This window comes from Procambarus clarkii, chromosome 6 (genome assembly GCF_040958095.1).
Source record: "Procambarus clarkii isolate CNS0578487 chromosome 6, FALCON_Pclarkii_2.0, whole genome shotgun sequence".
NCBI classification, from domain to species: Eukaryota; Metazoa; Arthropoda; class Malacostraca; order Decapoda; family Cambaridae; genus Procambarus; species Procambarus clarkii.
The window spans coordinates 37,382,664-37,400,835 of record NC_091155.1 but is presented as its reverse complement, the minus strand read 5'-3'; the positions used below and the strand labels follow the sequence as shown (position 1 = coordinate 37,400,835).

Here is an 18,172-nt window from a genome sequence, read left to right as displayed (position 1 = left end):
AGCCGTTCCCTACACACACCAACCCTTCCCTACACACACCAACCCTTCCCTGCACACACCAACCCTTCCCAACACACACCAACCCTTCCCTACACACACCAGCCCTTCCCTACACACACCAACCCTTCCCTGCACACACCAACCCTTCCCTACACACACCAACCCTTCCCTACACACACCAACCCTTCCCTGCACACACCAACCCTTCCCTACACACACCAACCCTACCCTGCACACCAACCCAACCCTGCACACACCAACCCTACCCTGCACACACCAACCCTTCCCTACACACACCAACCCTTCCCTGCACACACCAACCCTTCCCTACACACACCAACCCTTCCCTACACACACCAACCCTTCCCTGCACACACCAACCCTTCCCTGCACACACCAACCCTTCCCTGCACACACCAACCCTTCCCTACACACACCAGCCCTTCCCTGCACACACCAGCCCTTCCCTGCACACACCAACCCTTCCCTACACACACCAACCCTTCCCTACACACACCAACCCTTCCCTGCACACACCAACCCTTCCCTACACACACCAACCCTTCCCTACACACACCAACCCTTCCCTACACACACCAACCCTTCCCTGCACACACCAACCCTTCTCTACACACACCAACCCTTCCCTACACACACCAACCCTTCCCTACACACACCAACCCTTCCCTACACACACCAGCCCTTCCCTGCACACACCAACCCAACCCTGCACACACCAACCCTTCCCTGCACACACCAACCCTTCCCTACACACACCAGCCCTTCCCTGCACACACCAACCCAACCCTGCACACACCAACCCAACCCTGCACACACCAACCCTTCCCTGCACACACCAACCCTTCCCTACACACACCAACCCTTCTCTACACACACCAACCCTTCCCTACACACACCAACCCTACCCTACACACACCAACCCTTCCCTACACACACCAACCCTTCCCTGCACACACCAACCCTTCCCTACACACACCAACCCTTCTCTACACACACCAACCCAACCCTGCACACACCAGCCCTTCCCTACACACACCAACCCTTCCCTACACACACCAACCCTTCCCTACACACACCAACCCTTCCCTACACACACCAACCCTTCCCTGCACACCAACCCTTCCCTACACACACCAACCCTTCCCTACACACACCAACCCTTCCCTACACACACCAACCCTTCCCTACACACACCAACCCTTCCCTACACACACCAGCCCTTCCCTGCACACACCAACCCAACCCTGCACACACCAACCCTTCCCTGCACACACCAACCCTTCCCTACACACACCAGCCCTTCCCTGCACACACCAACCCAACCCTGCACACACCAACCCAACCCTGCACACACCAACCCTTCCCTGCACACACCAACCCTTCCCTACACACACCAACCCTTCTCTACACACACCAACCCTTCCCTACACACACCAACCCTACCCTACACACACCAACCCTTCCCTACACACACCAACCCTTCCCTGCACACACCAACCCTTCCCTACACACACCAACCCTTCTCTACACACACCAACCCAACCCTGCACACACCAGCCCTTCCCTACACACACCAACCCTTCCCTACACACACCAACCCTTCCCTACACACACCAACCCTTCCCTACACACACCAACCCTTCCCTGCACACCAACCCTTCCCTACACACACCAACCCTTCCCTACACACACCAACCCTTCCCTACACACACCAACCCTTCCCTACACACACCAACCCTTCTCTACACACACCAACCCTTCCCTACACACACCAACCCTTCCCTACACACACCAACCCTTCCCTACACACACCAACCCTTCCCTACACACACCAACCCTTCCCTACACACACCAACCCTTCCCTACACACACCAACCCTTCCCTACACACACCAACCCTTCCCTACACACATCAACCCTTCCCTACACACACCAACCCTTCCCTACACACACCAACCCTTCCCTACACACACCAACCCTTCCCTACACACACCAACCCTTCCCTACACACACCAACCCTTCCCTACACACACCAACCCTTCTCTACACACACCAGCCCTTCCCTACACACACCAACCCTTCCCTACACACACCAGCCCTTCCCTACACACACCAACCCTTCCCTACACACACCAGCCCTTCCCTACACACACCAACCCTTCCCTACACACACCAACCCTTCCCTACACACACCAGCCCTTCCCTACACACACCAACCCTTCCCTGCACACACCAACCCTTCCCTACACACACCAACCCTTCTCTACACACACCAACCCTTCCCTACACACACCAACCCAACCCTGCACACACCAGCCCTTCCCTGCACACACCAACCCTTCTCTAAACACACCAACCCTTCCCTACACACACCAACCCTTCCCTACACACACCAGCCCTTCCCTGCACACACCAACCCTTCCCTACACACACCAACCCTTCCCTACACACACCAACCCTTCCCTACACACACCAACCCTTCCCTGCACACACCAACCCTTCCCTGCACACACCAACCCTTCCCTGCACACACCAACCCTTCCCTGCACACACCAACCCTTCCCTGCACACACCAACCCTTCCCTGCACACACCAACCCAACCCTGCACACACCAGCCCTTCCCTGCACACACCAACCCAACCCTGCACACACCAACCCTTCCCTGCACACACCAACCCTTCCCTGCACACACCAACCCAACCCTGCACACACCAGCCCTTCCCTGCACACACCAACCCAACCCTGCACACACCAACCCTTCCCTGCACACACCAACCCTTCCCTGCACACACCAACCCAACCCTGCACACACCAACCCTACCCTGCACACCAACCCAACCCTGCACACACCAGCCGGCTGATCAATATCACTAAATACAACTGCAGTCCTCCATCGCCTCTCCTCCTTGCCCCTTTCCCAGCTTCTCCTCTCCCCTGTCACTCTGGTGGTGGTGTTCATCTGGAGTCTTTGGTGGTCCATGGTGGTCCATGGTGGTCCATGGTGGCCCACGGTGGTCCATGGTGGTCCATGGTGGTCCATGGTGGTCCATGGTGGTCCATGGTGGTCCGTGGTGGTCCATGGTGGTCCGTGGTGGTCCATGGTGGTCCGTGGTGGTCCATGGTGGTCCATGGTGGTCCATGGTGGTCCACGGTGGTCGATGGTGGTCCATGGTGGTCCATGGTGGTCCATGGTGGTCCACGGTGGTCGATGGTGGTCCATGGTGGTCCATGGTGGTCCATGGTGGTCCATGGTGGTCCACAGTGGTCCATGGTGGTCCATGGTGGTCCATGGTGGTCCACAGTGGTCCATGGTGGTCCATGGTGATCCACGGTGGTCCATGGTGGTCCACGGTGGTCCATGGTGGTCCACGGTGGTCCATGGTGGTCCACGGTGGTCCACGGTGGTCCATGGTGGTCCATGGTGGTCCATGGTGGTCCATGGTGGTCCATGGTGGTCCACGGTGGTCCATGGTGGTCCATGGTGATCCATGGTGGTCCATGGTGGTCCACGGTGGTCCATGGTGGTCCATGGTGGTCCACGTTGGTCGATGGTGGTCCATGGTGGTCCATTGTGGTCCATGGTGGTCCATAGTGGTCCATGGTGGTCCACGGTGGTCCACGGTGGTTCATGGTGGTCCACGGCGGTCCATGGTGGTCCATGGTGGTCCATGGTGGTCCATGGTGGTCTATGTTGGTCCGTGGTGCTCCACTGTGGTCCATGGTGGTCCATGGTGGTCCACGGTGGCCCATGGTGGTCCACGGTGGTCCATGGTGGTCCATGGTGGTCCACGGTGGTCCATAGTGGTCCACGGTGGTCCATGGTGCTCCACTGTGGTCCATGGTGGTCCATAGTGGTCCATGGTGGTCCACGGTGGTCCATAGTGGTCCACGGTGGTCCATGGTGGTACACGGTGGTCCATGGTGGTCCATGGTGGTACACGGTGGTCCACGGTGGTCCATGGTGATCCATGGTGGTCCACGGTGGTCAACGGTGGTCCATGGTGGTCCATGGTGGTACACGGTGGTCCACGGTGGTCCATGGTGGTCCATGGGGGTCCATGGTGGTCCATAGTGGTCCACGGTGGTCCATGGTGGTCCATGGTGGTACACGGTGGTCCATGGTGGTCCACGGTGGTCCACGGTGGTCCGTAGTACTGGACCACACGCAGGGGTGGACCAGGAGCCGGGACAGAACAAGCCATAATGAGCTTCAGACGTAACACCAAAGGGATGGATCAATAACCCCCCCCCCCATCCCCTGGGCCCCTAGTGAGGGCCAGGGGTGGTCCTGGGCCCCTAGTAAGGGCCAGGGGTGGTCCTGGGCCCCTAGTGAGGGCCAGGGGTGGTCCTGGGCCCCCTAGTGAGGGCCAGGGGTGGTCCTGGCCCCCTAGTGAGGGCCAGGGGTGGTCCTGGCCCCCTAGTGAGGGCCAGGGGTGGTCCTGGGCCCCCTAGTGAGGGCCAGGGGTGGTCCTGGCCCCCTAGTGAGGGCCAGGGGTGGTCCTGGGCCCCCTAGTGAGGGCCAGGGGTGGTCCTGGCCCCCTAGTGAGGGCCAGGGGTGGTCCTGGCCCCCTAGTGAGGGCCAGGGGTGGTCCTGGGCCCCCTAGTGAGGGCCAGGGGTGGTCCTGGGCCCCTAGTGAGGGCCAGGGGTGGTCCTGGCCCCCTAGTGAGAGCCAGGGGTGGTCCTGGGCCCCTAGTGAGGGCCAGGGGTGGTCCTGGCCCCCTAGTGAGGGCCAGGGGTGGTCTTGGGTACCTAGTAAGGGCCAGGGGTGGTCCTGGGCCCCTAGTGAGGGCCAGGGGTGGTCCTGGCCCTCTAGTGAGGGCCAGGGGTGGTCTTGGGTCCCTAGTGAGGGCCAGGGGTGGTCCTGGCCCCCTAGTGAGGGACAGGGGTGGTCCTGGCCCCCTAGTGAGGGCCAGGGGTGGTCCTGGGCCCCTAGTGAGAGCCAGGGGTGGTCCTGGGCCCCTAGTGAGGGCCAGGGGTGGTCCTGGGCCCCTAGTGAGGGCCAGGGGGTGGTCCTGGGCCCCTAGTGAGGGGTAGGGGTGGTCCTGGGCCCCTAGTAAGGGCCAGGGGTGGTCCTGGGCCCCTAGTGAGGGCCAGGGGTGGTCCTGGGCCCCTAGTGAGGGCCAGGGGTGGTCCTGGGCCCCTAGTGAGGGCCAGGGGTGGTCCTGGCCCCCTAGTGAGGGCCAGGGGTGGTCCTGGGCCCCCTAGTGAAGGCCAGGGGAGGTCCTGGGCCCCCCTAGTGAGGGCCAGGGGTGGTCCTGGCCCCCTAGTGAGGGCCAGGGGTGGTCCTGGGCCCCTAGTGAGGGCCAGGGGGGTCCTGGCCCCCTAGTGAGGGCCAGGGGTGGTCCTGGGCCCCTAGTGAGGGCCAGGGGTGGTCCTGGGCCCCCTAGTGAGGGCCAGGGGTGGTCCTGGCCCCCTAGTGAGGGCCAGGGGTGGTCCTGGGCCCCTAGTGAGGGCCAGGGGTGGTCCTGGCCCACTAGTGAGGGCCAAGGGTGGTCCTGGGCCCCTAGTGAGGGCCAGGGGTGGTCCTGGGCCCCCTAGTGAGGGCCAGGGGGGTCCTGGCCCCCTAGTGAGGGCCAGGGATGGTCCTGGGCCCCTAGTGAGGACCAGGGATGGTCCTGGACCCCTAGTGAGGGCCAGGGGTGGTCCTGGGCCCCTAGTGAGGGCCAGGGGTGGTCCTGCCCCCCTAGTGAGGGCCAGGGATGGTCCTGGGCCCCTAGTGAGGACCAGGGATGGTCCTGGACCCCTAGTGAGGGCCAGGGGTGGTCCTGGGCCCCTAGTGAGGGCCAGGGGTGGTCCTTGCCCCCTAGTGAGGGCCAGGGGTGGTCCTGGCCCCCTAGTAAGGGCCAGGGGTGGTCCTGGGCCCCTAGTGAGGGCCAGGGGTGGTCCTGGGCCCCCTAGTGAGGGCCAGGGGTGGTCCTTGCCCCCTAGTAAGGGCCAGGGGTGGTCCTGGGCCCCTAGTGAGGGCCAGGGGTGGTCCTGGCCCCCTAGTAAGGGCCAGGGGTGGTCCTGGGCCCCTAGTGAGGGCCAGGGGTGGTCCTGGGCCCCTAGTGAGGGCCAGGGGTGGTCCTGGGCCCCCTAGTGAGGGCCAGGGGTGGTCCTTGCCCCCTAGTGAGGGATGGTCCTGGGCCCCCTAGTGAGGGTTAGGGGTGGTCCTTGCCCCCTAGTGAGGGATGGTCCTGGGCCCCCTAGTGAGGGCCAGGGGTGGTCCTGGGCCCCTAGTGAGGCCCAGGGGTGGTCCTGGGCCCCTAGTGAGGGCCAGGGGTGGTCCTGGGCCCCTAGTGAGGGCCAGGGGTGGTCCTGGGCCCCCTAGTGAGGCCCAGGGGTGGTCCTGGGCCCCTAGTGAGGGCCAGGGGTGGTCCTGGGCCCCCTAGTTAGGACCAGGGGTGGTTTTGGGCCCCTAATGAGGATCAGGGGTGGTCCTGGGCCCCTAGTGAGGACCAGGGGTGGTCCTGGGCCCCCCTAGTGAGGACCAGGTGTGGTCCTGGCCCCTAGTGAGGACCAGGGGTGGTCCTGGGCCCCTGGTGAGGGCCAATGGTGGTCCTGGGCCCCCTGGTGAGGGCCAATGGTGGTCCTGGGCCCCTGGTGAGGGCCAATGGTGGTCCTGGGCCCCCTAGTGAGGGCCAGGGAGGGAGAGAGAGAGACGTGACGTCACTGCAACACTTAACTTTACTACCTAAGCTTCCTGTAGTGAAGATCACTGGGGCCATGAATGGTAGACTGCTCAACTACCCCTCTACCACCCCCCTGTGATCCCCTACGACCCTCTACGTCCATCTACGACCGCCCTGTGATCCCCTACGACCCTCTACGTCCCTCTACGACCGCCCTGTGATCTTCTACGACCCTCTACGACCCTCTACGACCGCCCTGTGATCCCCTACGACCCTCTACGTCCCTCTACGACCGCCCTGTGATCCCCTACGACCCTTTACCACCCTCTACGACAGCACTGTGATCCCCTACGACCCTCTACGTCCCCTCTACCACCCCCCTGTGATCCCCTACGACCCTCTACGTCCCTCTACGACCGCCCTGTGATCCCCTACGACCCTTTACCACCCTCTACGACAGCACTGTGATCCCCTACGACCCTTTACCACCCACTATGACAGCCCTGTGATCCCCTACGACCCTCTACGACCGCCCTGTGATCCCCTACGACCCTCTACGACCGCCCTGTGACCATTGTGGGTGTGTAGGGACCATTGTGGGTGTACAGAGACCATTGTGGGTGTACAGGGATCATTGTGGGTGTGTAGGGACCATTGTGGGTGTGTAGGGACCATTGTGGGTGTACAGGGACCATTGTGGGTGTGTAGGGACCATTGTGGGTGTGTAGGGACCATTGTGGGTGTGTAGGGACCATTGTGGGTGTGTAGGGACCATTGTGGGTGTGTAGGGACCAGTGTGGGTGTGTAGGGACCATTGTGGGTGTACAGGGACCATTGTGGGTGTGTAGGGACCATTGTGGGTGTACAGGGACCATTGTGGGTGTGTAGGGACCATTGCGGGTGTGTAGGGACCATTGTGGGTGTGTAGGGACCATTGTGGGTGTGTAGGGACCATTGTGGGTGTGTAGGGACCATTGTGGGTGTACAGGGACCATTCTGGGTGTGTAGGGACCATTGTGGGTGTGTAGGGACCATTGTGGGTGTACAGGGACCATTGTGGGTGTGTAGGGACCATTGCGGGTGTGTAGGGACCATTGTGGGTGTGTAGGGACCATTGTGGGTGTGTAGGGACCATTGTGGGTGTACAGGGACCATTCTGGGTGTGTAGGGACCATTGTGGGTGTACAGGGACCATTGTGGGTGTACAGGGACCATTGTGGGCGTGTAGGGACCATTGTGGGTGTGTAGGGACCATTGTGGGTGTGTAGGGACCATTGTGGGTGTGTAGGGACCATTGTGGGTGTGTAGGGACCATTCTGGGTGTGTAGGGACCATTGCGGGTGTGTAGGGACCATTGTGGGTGTGTAGGGACCATTGTGGGTGTGTAGGGACCATTGTGGGTGTACAGGGATTATTGTGGGTGTACAGGGACCATTGTGGGTGTACAGGGACCATTGTGGGTGTGTAGGGACCATTGTGGGTGTACAGGGACCATTGTGGGTGTGTAGGGCCCATTGTGGGTGTGTAGGGACCATTGCGGGTGTACAGGGACCATTGTGGGTGTACAGGGACCATTCTGGGTGTGTAGGGACCATTGTGGGTGTGTAGGGACCATTGTGGGTGTACAGGGACCATTGTGGGTGTACAGGGACCATTGTGGGTGTTTAGGGACCATTGTGGGTGTTTAGGGACCATTCTGGGTGTGTAGGGACCATTCTGGGTGTGTAGGGACCATTGTGGGTGTACAGGGACCATTGTGGGTGTACAGGGACCATTGTGGGTGTACAGGGACCATTGTGGGTGTGTAGGGACCATTGTGGGTGTACAGGGATCATTGTGGGTGTGTAGGGACCATTGTGGGTGTGTAGGGACCATTGCGGGTGTACAGGGACCATTGTGGGTGTACAGGGACCATTCTGGGTGTGTAGGGACCATTCTGGGTGTGTAGGGACCATTGTGGGTGTACAGGGACCATTGTGGGTGTACAGGGATCATTGTGGGTGTGTAGGGACCATTGTGGGTGTGTAGGGACCATTCTGGGTGTGTAGGGACCATTCTGGGTGTGTAGGGACCATTGTGGGTGTACAGGGACCATTGTGGGTGTACAGGGACTATTGTGGGTGTACAGGGACCATTGTGGGTGTGTAGGGACCATTGTGGGTGTACAGGGACCATTCTGGGTGTGTAGGGACCATTGTGGGTGTGTAGGGACCATTGTGGGTGTACAGGGACCATTGTGGGTGTGTAGGGACCATTGCGGGTGTGTAGGGACCATTGTGGGTGTGTAGGGACCATTGCGGGTGTGTAGGGACCATTGTGGGTGTGTAGAGACCATTGTGGGTGTGTAGGGACCATTGTGGGTGTGTAGGGACCATTGTGGGTGTACAGGGACCATTGCGGGTGTGTAGGGACCATTGTGGGTGTGTAGGGACCATTGTGGGTGTGTAGGGACCATTGTGGGTGTGTAGGGACCATTGCGGGTGTGTAGGGACCATTGTGGGTGTGTAGGGACCATTGTGGGTGTGTAGGGACCATTGTGGGTGTGTAGGGACCATTGTGGGTGTACAGGGACCATTGTGGGTGTGTAGGGACCATTGCGGGTGTGTAGGGACCATTGTGGGTGTGTAGGGACCATTGTGGGTGTGTAGGGACCATTGTGCGTGTACAGGGACCATTGTGGGTGTGTAGGGACCATTGCGGGTGTGTAGGGACCATTGTGGGTGTACAGGGACCATTGTGGGTGTGTAGGGACCATTCCGGGTGTGTAGGGAACATTGTGGGTGTGTAGGGACCATTGCGGGTGTGTAGGGACCATTGTGGGTGTAAAGGGACCATTGTGGGTGTGTAGGGACCATTGTGGGTGTGTAGGGACCATTGTGGGTGTACAGGGACCATTCTGGGTGTGTAGGGACCATTGTGGGTGTACAGGGACCATTGTGGGCGTGTAGGGACCATTGTGGGTGTGTAGGGACCATTGTGGGTGTGTAGGGACCATTGTGGGTGTGTAGGGACCATTGTAAGTGTGTAGGGACCATTGTGGGTGTGTAGGGACCATTGCGGGTGTGTAGGGACCATTGTGGGTGTGTAGGGACCATTGTGGGTGTACAGGGACCATTGTGGGTGTACAGGGACCATTGTGGGTGTGTAGGGACCATTGTGGGTGTGTAGGGACCATTCTGGGTGTGTAGGGACCATTCTGGGTGTGTAGGGACCATTGTGGGTGTACAGGGACCACTGTGGGTGTACAGGGACCATTGTGGGTGTGCAGGGACCATTGTGGGTGTGTAGGGACCATTGTGGGTGTGTAGGGACCATTGTGGGCGTGTAGGGACCATTGTGGGTGTGTAGGGACTATTGTGGGCGTGTAGGGACCATTGTGGGTGTACAGGGACCATTGTGGGTGTGTAGGGACCATTGTGGGTGTGTAGGGACCATTCTGGGTGTGTAGGGACCATTGCGGGTGTGTAGGGACCATTGTGGGTGTGTAGGGACCATTGTAGGTGTGTAGGGACCATTGTGGGTGTGTAGGGACCAATGTGGGTGTACAGGGACCATTGCGGGTGTGTAGGGACCATTGTGGGTGTACAGGGACCATTGCGGGTGTACAGGGACCATTGTGGGTGTGTAGGGACCATTCTGGGTGTGTAGGGACCAATCTGGGTGTGTAGGGACCATTGTGGGTGTACAGGGACCATTCTGGGTGTGTAGGGACCATTCTAGGTGTGTAGGGACCATTCTGGGTGTACAGGGACCATTGTGGGTGTGTAGGGACCATTGTGGGTGTGTAGGGACCATTGCGGGTGTGTAGGGACCATTGCGGGTGTGTAGGGACCATTCTGGGTGTGTAGGGACCATTCTGGGTGTGTAGGGACCATTGTGGGTGTACAGGGACCATTGTGGGTGTACAGTGACCATTGTGGGTGTACAGGGACCATTGTGGGTGTACAGGGACCATTGTGGGTGTACAGGGACCATTGTGGGTGTACAGGGACCATTGTGGGTGTACAGGGACCATTGTGGGTGTGTAGGGACCATTGTGGGTGTACAGGGATCATTGTGGGTGTGTAGGGACCATTGTGGGTGTGTAGGGACCATTGCGGGTGTACAGGGACCATTGTGGGTGTACAGGGACCATTCTGGGTGTGTAGGGACCATTCTGGGTGTGTAGGGACCATTGTGGGTGTACAGGGACCATTGTGGGTGTACAGGGACCATTGTGGGTGTGTAGGGACCATTGTGGGTGTGTAGGGACCATTGTGGGTGTGTAGGGACCATTCTGGGTGTGTAGGGACCATTGTGGGTGTACAGGGACCATTGTGGGTGTACAGGGACTATTGTGGGTGTACAGGGACCATTGTGGGTGTGTAGGGACCATTGTGGGTGTACAGGGACCATTCTGGGTGTGTAGGGACCATTGTGGGTGTGTAGGGACCATTGTGGGTGTACAGGGACCATTGTGGGTGTGTAGGGACCATTGCGGGTGTGTAGGGACCATTGTGGGTGTGTAGGGACCATTGCGGGTGTGTAGGGACCATTGTGGGTGTGTAGAGACCATTGTGGGTGTGTAGGGACCATTGTGGGTGTGTAGGGACCATTGTGGGTGTACAGGGACCATTGCGGGTGTGTAGGGACCATTGTGGGTGTGTAGGGACCATTGTGGGTGTGTAGGGACCATTGTGGGTGTGTAGGGACCATTGCGGGTGTGTAGGGACCATTGTGGGTGTGTAGGGACCATTGTGGGTGTGTAGGGACCATTGTGGGTGTGTAGGGACCATTGTGGGTGTACAGGGACCATTGTGGGTGTGTAGGGACCATTGCGGGTGTGTAGGGACCATTGTGGGTGTGTAGGGACCATTGTGGGTGTGTAGGGACCATTGTGCGTGTACAGGGACCATTGTGGGTGTGTAGGGACCATTGCGGGTGTGTAGGGACCATTGTGGGTGTACAGGGACCATTGTGGGTGTGTAGGGACCATTCCGGGTGTGTAGGGAACATTGTGGGTGTGTAGGGACCATTGCGGGTGTGTAGGGACCATTGTGGGTGTAAAGGGACCATTGTGGGTGTGTAGGGACCATTGTGGGTGTGTAGGGACCATTGTGGGTGTACAGGGACCATTCTGGGTGTGTAGGGACCATTGTGGGTGTACAGGGACCATTGTGGGCGTGTAGGGACCATTGTGGGTGTGTAGGGACCATTGTGGGTGTGTAGGGACCATTGTGGGTGTGTAGGGACCATTGTAAGTGTGTAGGGACCATTGTGGGTGTGTAGGGACCATTGCGGGTGTGTAGGGACCATTGTGGGTGTGTAGGGACCATTGTGGGTGTACAGGGACCATTGTGGGTGTACAGGGACCATTGTGGGTGTGTAGGGACCATTGTGGGTGTGTAGGGACCATTCTGGGTGTGTAGGGACCATTCTGGGTGTGTAGGGACCATTGTGGGTGTACAGGGACCACTGTGGGTGTACAGGGACCATTGTGGGTGTGCAGGGACCATTGTGGGTGTGTAGGGACCATTGTGGGTGTGTAGGGACCATTGTGGGCGTGTAGGGACCATTGTGGGTGTGTAGGGACCATTGTGGGCGTGTAGGGACCATTGTGGGTGTACAGGGACCATTGTGGGTGTGTAGGGACCATTGTGGGTGTGTAGGGACCATTCTGGGTGTGTAGGGACCATTGCGGGTGTGTAGGGACCATTGTGGGTGTGTAGGGACCATTGTAGGTGTGTAGGGACCATTGTGGGTGTGTAGGGACCAATGTGGGTGTACAGGGACCATTGCGGGTGTGTAGGGACCATTGTGGGTGTACAGGGACCATTGCGGGTGTACAGGGACCATTGTGGGTGTGTAGGGACCATTCTGGGTGTGTAGGGACCAATCTGGGTGTGTAGGGACCATTGTGGGTGTACAGGGACCATTCTGGGTGTGTAGGGACCATTCTAGGTGTGTAGGGACCATTCTGGGTGTACAGGGACCATTGTGGGTGTGTAGGGACCATTGTGGGTGTGTAGGGACCATTGCGGGTGTGTAGGGACCATTGCGGGTGTGTAGGGACCATTCTGGGTGTGTAGGGACCATTCTGGGTGTGTAGGGACCATTCTGGGTGTGTAGGGACCATTGTGGGTGTACAGGGACCATTGTGGGTGTACAGTGACCATTGTGGGTGTACAGGGACCATTGTGGGTGTACAGGGACCATTGTGGGTGTACAGGGACCATTGTGGGTGTGTAGGGACCATTCTGGGTGTGTAGGGACCATTCTGGGTGTGTAGGGACCATTGTGGGTGTACAGGGACCATTGTGGGTGTACAGGGACCATTGTGGGTGTACAGGGACCATTGTGGGTGTACAGGGACCATTGTGGGTGTACAGGGACCATTGTGGGTGTGTAGGGACCATTGTGGGTGTGTAGGGACCATTCTGGGTGTGTAGGGACCATTCTGGGTGTTTAGGGACCATTGTGGGTGTACAGGGACCATTGTGGGTGTACAGGGACCATTGTGGGTGTACAGGGACCATTGTGGGTGTACAGGGACCATTGTGGGTGTACAGGGACCATTGTGGGTGTACAGGGACCATTGTGGGTGTGTAGGGACCACTGTGGGGTGTGTAGGGACCATTGTGGGTGTGTAGGGACCATTGTGGGTGTGTAGGGACCATTGTGGGTGTGTAGGGACCATTGTGGGTGTGTAGGGACCATTGCGGGTGTGTAGGGACCATTACGGATGTGTAGGGACCATTGTGGGTGTGTAGGGACCATTGTGGGTGTACAGAGACCATTGTGGGTGTACAGGGACCATTGTGGGTGTACAGGGACCATTGTGGGTGTACAGGAACCATTGTGGGTGTACAGGGACCATTGTTGGTGTGTAGGGACCATTGTGGGTGTACAGGGACCATTCTGGGCGTACAGGAACCATTGTGGGTGTACAGAGACCATTGTGGGTGTACAGGGACCATTGTGGGTGTACAGGGACCATTGTGGGTGTGTAGGGACCATTGTGGGTGTACAGGGACCATTGTGGGTGTACAGGGACCATTGTGGGTGTACAGGAACCATTGTGGGTGTGTAGGGACCATTGTGGGTGTACAGGGACCATTGTTGGTGTGTAGGGACCATTGTGGGTGTACAGGGACCATTGTGGGTGTACAGGGACCATTGTGGGTGTACAGGGACCATTGTGGGTGTACAGGGACCATTGTGGGTGTACAGGGACCATTGTGGGTGTACAGGGACCATTGTGGGTGTACTGGGACCATTGTTGGTGTGTAGGGACCATTGTGGGTGTACAGGGACCATTGTGGGTGTGTAGGGACCATTGTGGGTGTGTAGGGACCATTGTGGGTGTACAGGGACCATTGTGGGTGTGTAGGGACCATTGTGGGTGTACAGGGACCATTGTGGGTGTGGTCCAACACTAACACACCGTCCTCGCCCCAACACTAACACACCGTCCTCGCCCCGACACTTACACACCGTCCTCGCCCCATCACTAACACACCGTCCTCGCCCCGACACTAACTCACCGTCCTCTCCCCGACACTAACACACCGTCCTCGCCCCACACTAACACACCGTCCTCGCCCCGACACTAACACACCGTCCTCGCCCCGACACTAACACACCGTCCTCGCCCCCGACACTAACACACCGTCCTCGCCCCAACACTAACACACCCTCCTCGCCCGACACTAACACACCGTCCTCGCCCCGACACTAACACACCGTCCTCGCCCCCGACACTAACACACCGTCCTCGCCCCATCACTAACACACCGTCCTCGCCCCAACACTAACACACCGTCCTCGCCCCGACACTAACACTGTCCTCGCCCCATCACTAACACACCGTCCTCGCCCCATCACTAACACACCGTCCTCGCCCCGACACTAACACACCGTCCTCGCCCCATCACTAACACACCGTCCTCGCCCCAACACTAACACACCGTCCTCGCCCCATCACTAACACACCGTCCTCGCCCCGACACTAACACACCGTCCTCGCCCCAACACTAACACACCGTCCTCGCCCCATCACTAACACACCGTCCTCGCCCCAACACTAACACACCCTCCTCGCCCGACACTAACACACCGTCCTCGCCCCGACACTAACACACCGTCCTCGCCCCATCACTAACACACCCTCCTCGCCCGACACTAACACACCGTCCTCGCCCCGACACTAACACACCGTCCTCGCCCCATCACTAACACACCGTCCTCGCCCCCGACACTAACACCGTCATCGCCCCATCACTAACACACCGTCCTCGCCCCATCACTAACACACCCTCCTCGCCCGACACTAACACCGTCCTCGCCCCGACACTAACAGATCCTCCTCGCCCCGACACTAACACCGTCCTCGCCCCACACTAACACCGTCCTCGCCCCGACATTAACACACCGTCCTCGCCCCAACACTAACACACCGTCCTCGCCCCAACACTAACACACCGTCCTCGCCCCGACACTAACACCGTCCTCGCCTCAACACTAACACCGTCCTCGCCCCAACACTAACACCGTCCTCGCCCCGACACTATAACCGTCCTCGCCCCGACACTAACACACCGTCCTCGCCCCGACACTAACACACCGTCCTCGCCCCATCACTAACACACCGTCCTCGCCCCGACACTAACACACCGTCCTCGCCCCGACACTAACACCGTCCTCGCCTCAACACTAACACCGTCCTCGCCCCAACACTAACACCGTCCTCGCCCCGACACTATAACCGTCCTCGCCCCGACACTAACACACCGTCCTCGCCCCGACACTAACACACCGTCCTCGCCCCATCACTAACACACCGTCCTCGCCCCAACACTAACACACCGTCCTCGCCCCGACACTAACGCACCGTCCTCGCCCCATCACTAACACACCGTCCTCGCCCCGACACTAACACACCGTCCTCGCCCCGACACTAACACACCGTCCTCGCCCCATCACTAACACACCGTCCTCGCCCCATCACTAACACACCGTCCTCGCCCCGACACTAACACACCGTCCTCGCCCCGACACTAACACACCGTCCTCGCCCTGACACTAACACACCGTCCTCGGCCCACACTAACACACCGTCCTCGCCCCGACACTAACACACCGTCCTCGCCCCAACACTAACACACCGTCCTCGCCCCGACACTAACACACCGTCCTCGCCCCGACACTAACACACCGTCCTCGCCCCACACTAACACACCGTCCTCGCCCCGACACTAACACACCGTCCTCGCCCCGACACTAACACACCGTCCTCGCCCCAACACTAACACACCGTCCTCGCCCCGACACTAACACACCGTCCTCGCCCCGACACTAACACACCGTCCTCGCCCCACACTAACACACCGTCCTCGCCCCGACACTAACACACCGTCCTCGCCCCGACACTAACACACCGTCCTCGCCCCCGACACTAACACACCGTCCTCGCCCCGACACTAACACACCGTCCTCGCCCCAACACTAACACACCCTCCTCGCCCGACACTAACACACCGTCCTCGCCCCGACACTAACACACCGTCCTCGCCCCCGACACTAACACACCGTCCTCGCCCCATCACTAACACACCGTCCTCGCCCCAACACTAACACACCGTCCTCGCCCCGACACTAACACACCGTCCTCGCCCCAACACTAACACACCGTCCTCGCCCCAACACTAACACACCGTCCTCGCCCCATCACTAACACACCGTCCTCGCCCCAACACTAACACACCCTCCTCGCCCGACACTAACACACCGTCCTCGCCCCGACACTAACACACCGTCCTCGCCCCATCACTAACACACCCTCCTCGCCCGACACTAACACACCGTCCTCGCCCCGACACTAACACACCGTCCTCGCCCCATCACTAACACACCGTCCTCGCCCCCGACACTAACACCGTCATCGCCCCATCACTAACACACCGTCCTCGCCCCATCACTAACACACCCTCCTCGCCCGACACTAACACCGTCCTCGCCCCGACACTAACACACCGTCCTCGCCCCGACACTAACAGATCCTCCTCGCCCCGACACTAACACCGTCCTCGCCCCACACTAACACCGTCCTCGCCCCGACATTAACACACCGTCCTCGCCCCAACACTAACACACCGTCCTCGCCCCAACACTAACACCGTCCTCGCCCCGACACTATAACCGTCCTCGCCCCGACACTAACACACCGTCCTCGCCCCGACACTAACACCGTCCTCGCCCCAACACTAACACCGTCCTCGCCCCGACACTAACACTGTCCTCGCCCCGACACTAACAGATCCTCCTCGCCCCGACACTAACACCGTCCTCGCCCCACACTAACACCGTCCTCGCCCCGACATTAACACACCGTCCTCGCCCCAACACTAACACACCGTCCTCGCCCCAACACTAACACACCGTCCTCGCCCCGACACTAACACCGTCCTCGCCTCAACACTAACACCGTCCTCGCCCCAACACTAACACCGTCCTCGCCCCGACACTATAACCGTCCTCGCCCCAACACTAACACACCGTCCTCGCCCCGACACTAACACCGTCCTCGCCTCAACACTAACACCGTCCTCGCCCCAACACTAACACCGTCCTCGCCCCGACACTATAACCGTCCTCGCCTTAACACTAACACACCGTCCTCGCCCCGACACTAACACCGTCCTCGCCCCAACACTAACACCGTCCTCGCCTCAACACTAACACCGTCCTCGCCTCAACACTAACACCGTCCTCGCCCCAACACTAACACCGTCCTCGCCTCAACACTAACACCGTCCTCGCCCCAACACTAACACCGTCCTCGCCCCGACACTAACACACCGTCCTCGCCCCGACACTAACACACCGTCCTCGCCCCGACACTAACACCGTCCTCGCCCCGACACTAACACCGTCCTCGCCCCGACACTAACACACCGTCCTCGCCCCGACACTAACACACCGTCCTCGCCCCAACACTAACACACCGTCCTCGCCCCGACACTAACACCGTCCTCGCCTCAACACTAACACCGTCCTCGCCCCAACACTAACACCGTCCTCGCCCCGACACTATAACCGTCCTCGCCCCGACACTAACACACCGTCCTCGCCCCGACACTAACACCGTCATCGCCCCGACACTAACACCGTCCTCGCCCCGACACTAACACCGTCCTCGCCCCGACATTAACACACCGTCCTCGCCCCAACACTAACACACCGTCCTCGCCCCGACACTAACACACCGTCCTCGCCCCAACACTAACACACCGTCCTCGCCCCGACAGAGATAGTGGAGAACGTGAAGAACGGCGGGCACCCAGCCTTCAGGCCGAGCGTGGAGGACGAGGCGGCCGAGGAGGAAGTGATGCAGATGATGAAGAGGTGTTGGGCCGAGGAGTGCATGGAGCGACCTGACTTCCAGCAGCTCAAGACTATTATCCGTAGGCTCAACAAGTACGTCATCTGGGGTCATCTGGGGTCATCTGGGGTCATCTGGGGTCACTGGGGTCACTGGGGGTCATCTGGGGCCATCTGGGGT

General features: G+C 59.7%; 1 protein-coding gene across 1 annotated transcript in view; it reads left to right on the top strand.

Moving 5' to 3' along the window:
• The window catches only part of LOC123747913 (atrial natriuretic peptide receptor 1), a 108,331-nt gene that overhangs the window by 45,930 nt on the left and 44,229 nt on the right, over window positions 1-18,172 (top strand). Inside the window, exon 2 of the mRNA XM_069308347.1 lies at window positions 17,919-18,087. Within this exon, the coding sequence (XP_069164448.1) occupies window positions 17,919-18,087 (169 nt within the window). The remainder of the gene's footprint in view (window positions 1-17,918; window positions 18,088-18,172) is intronic.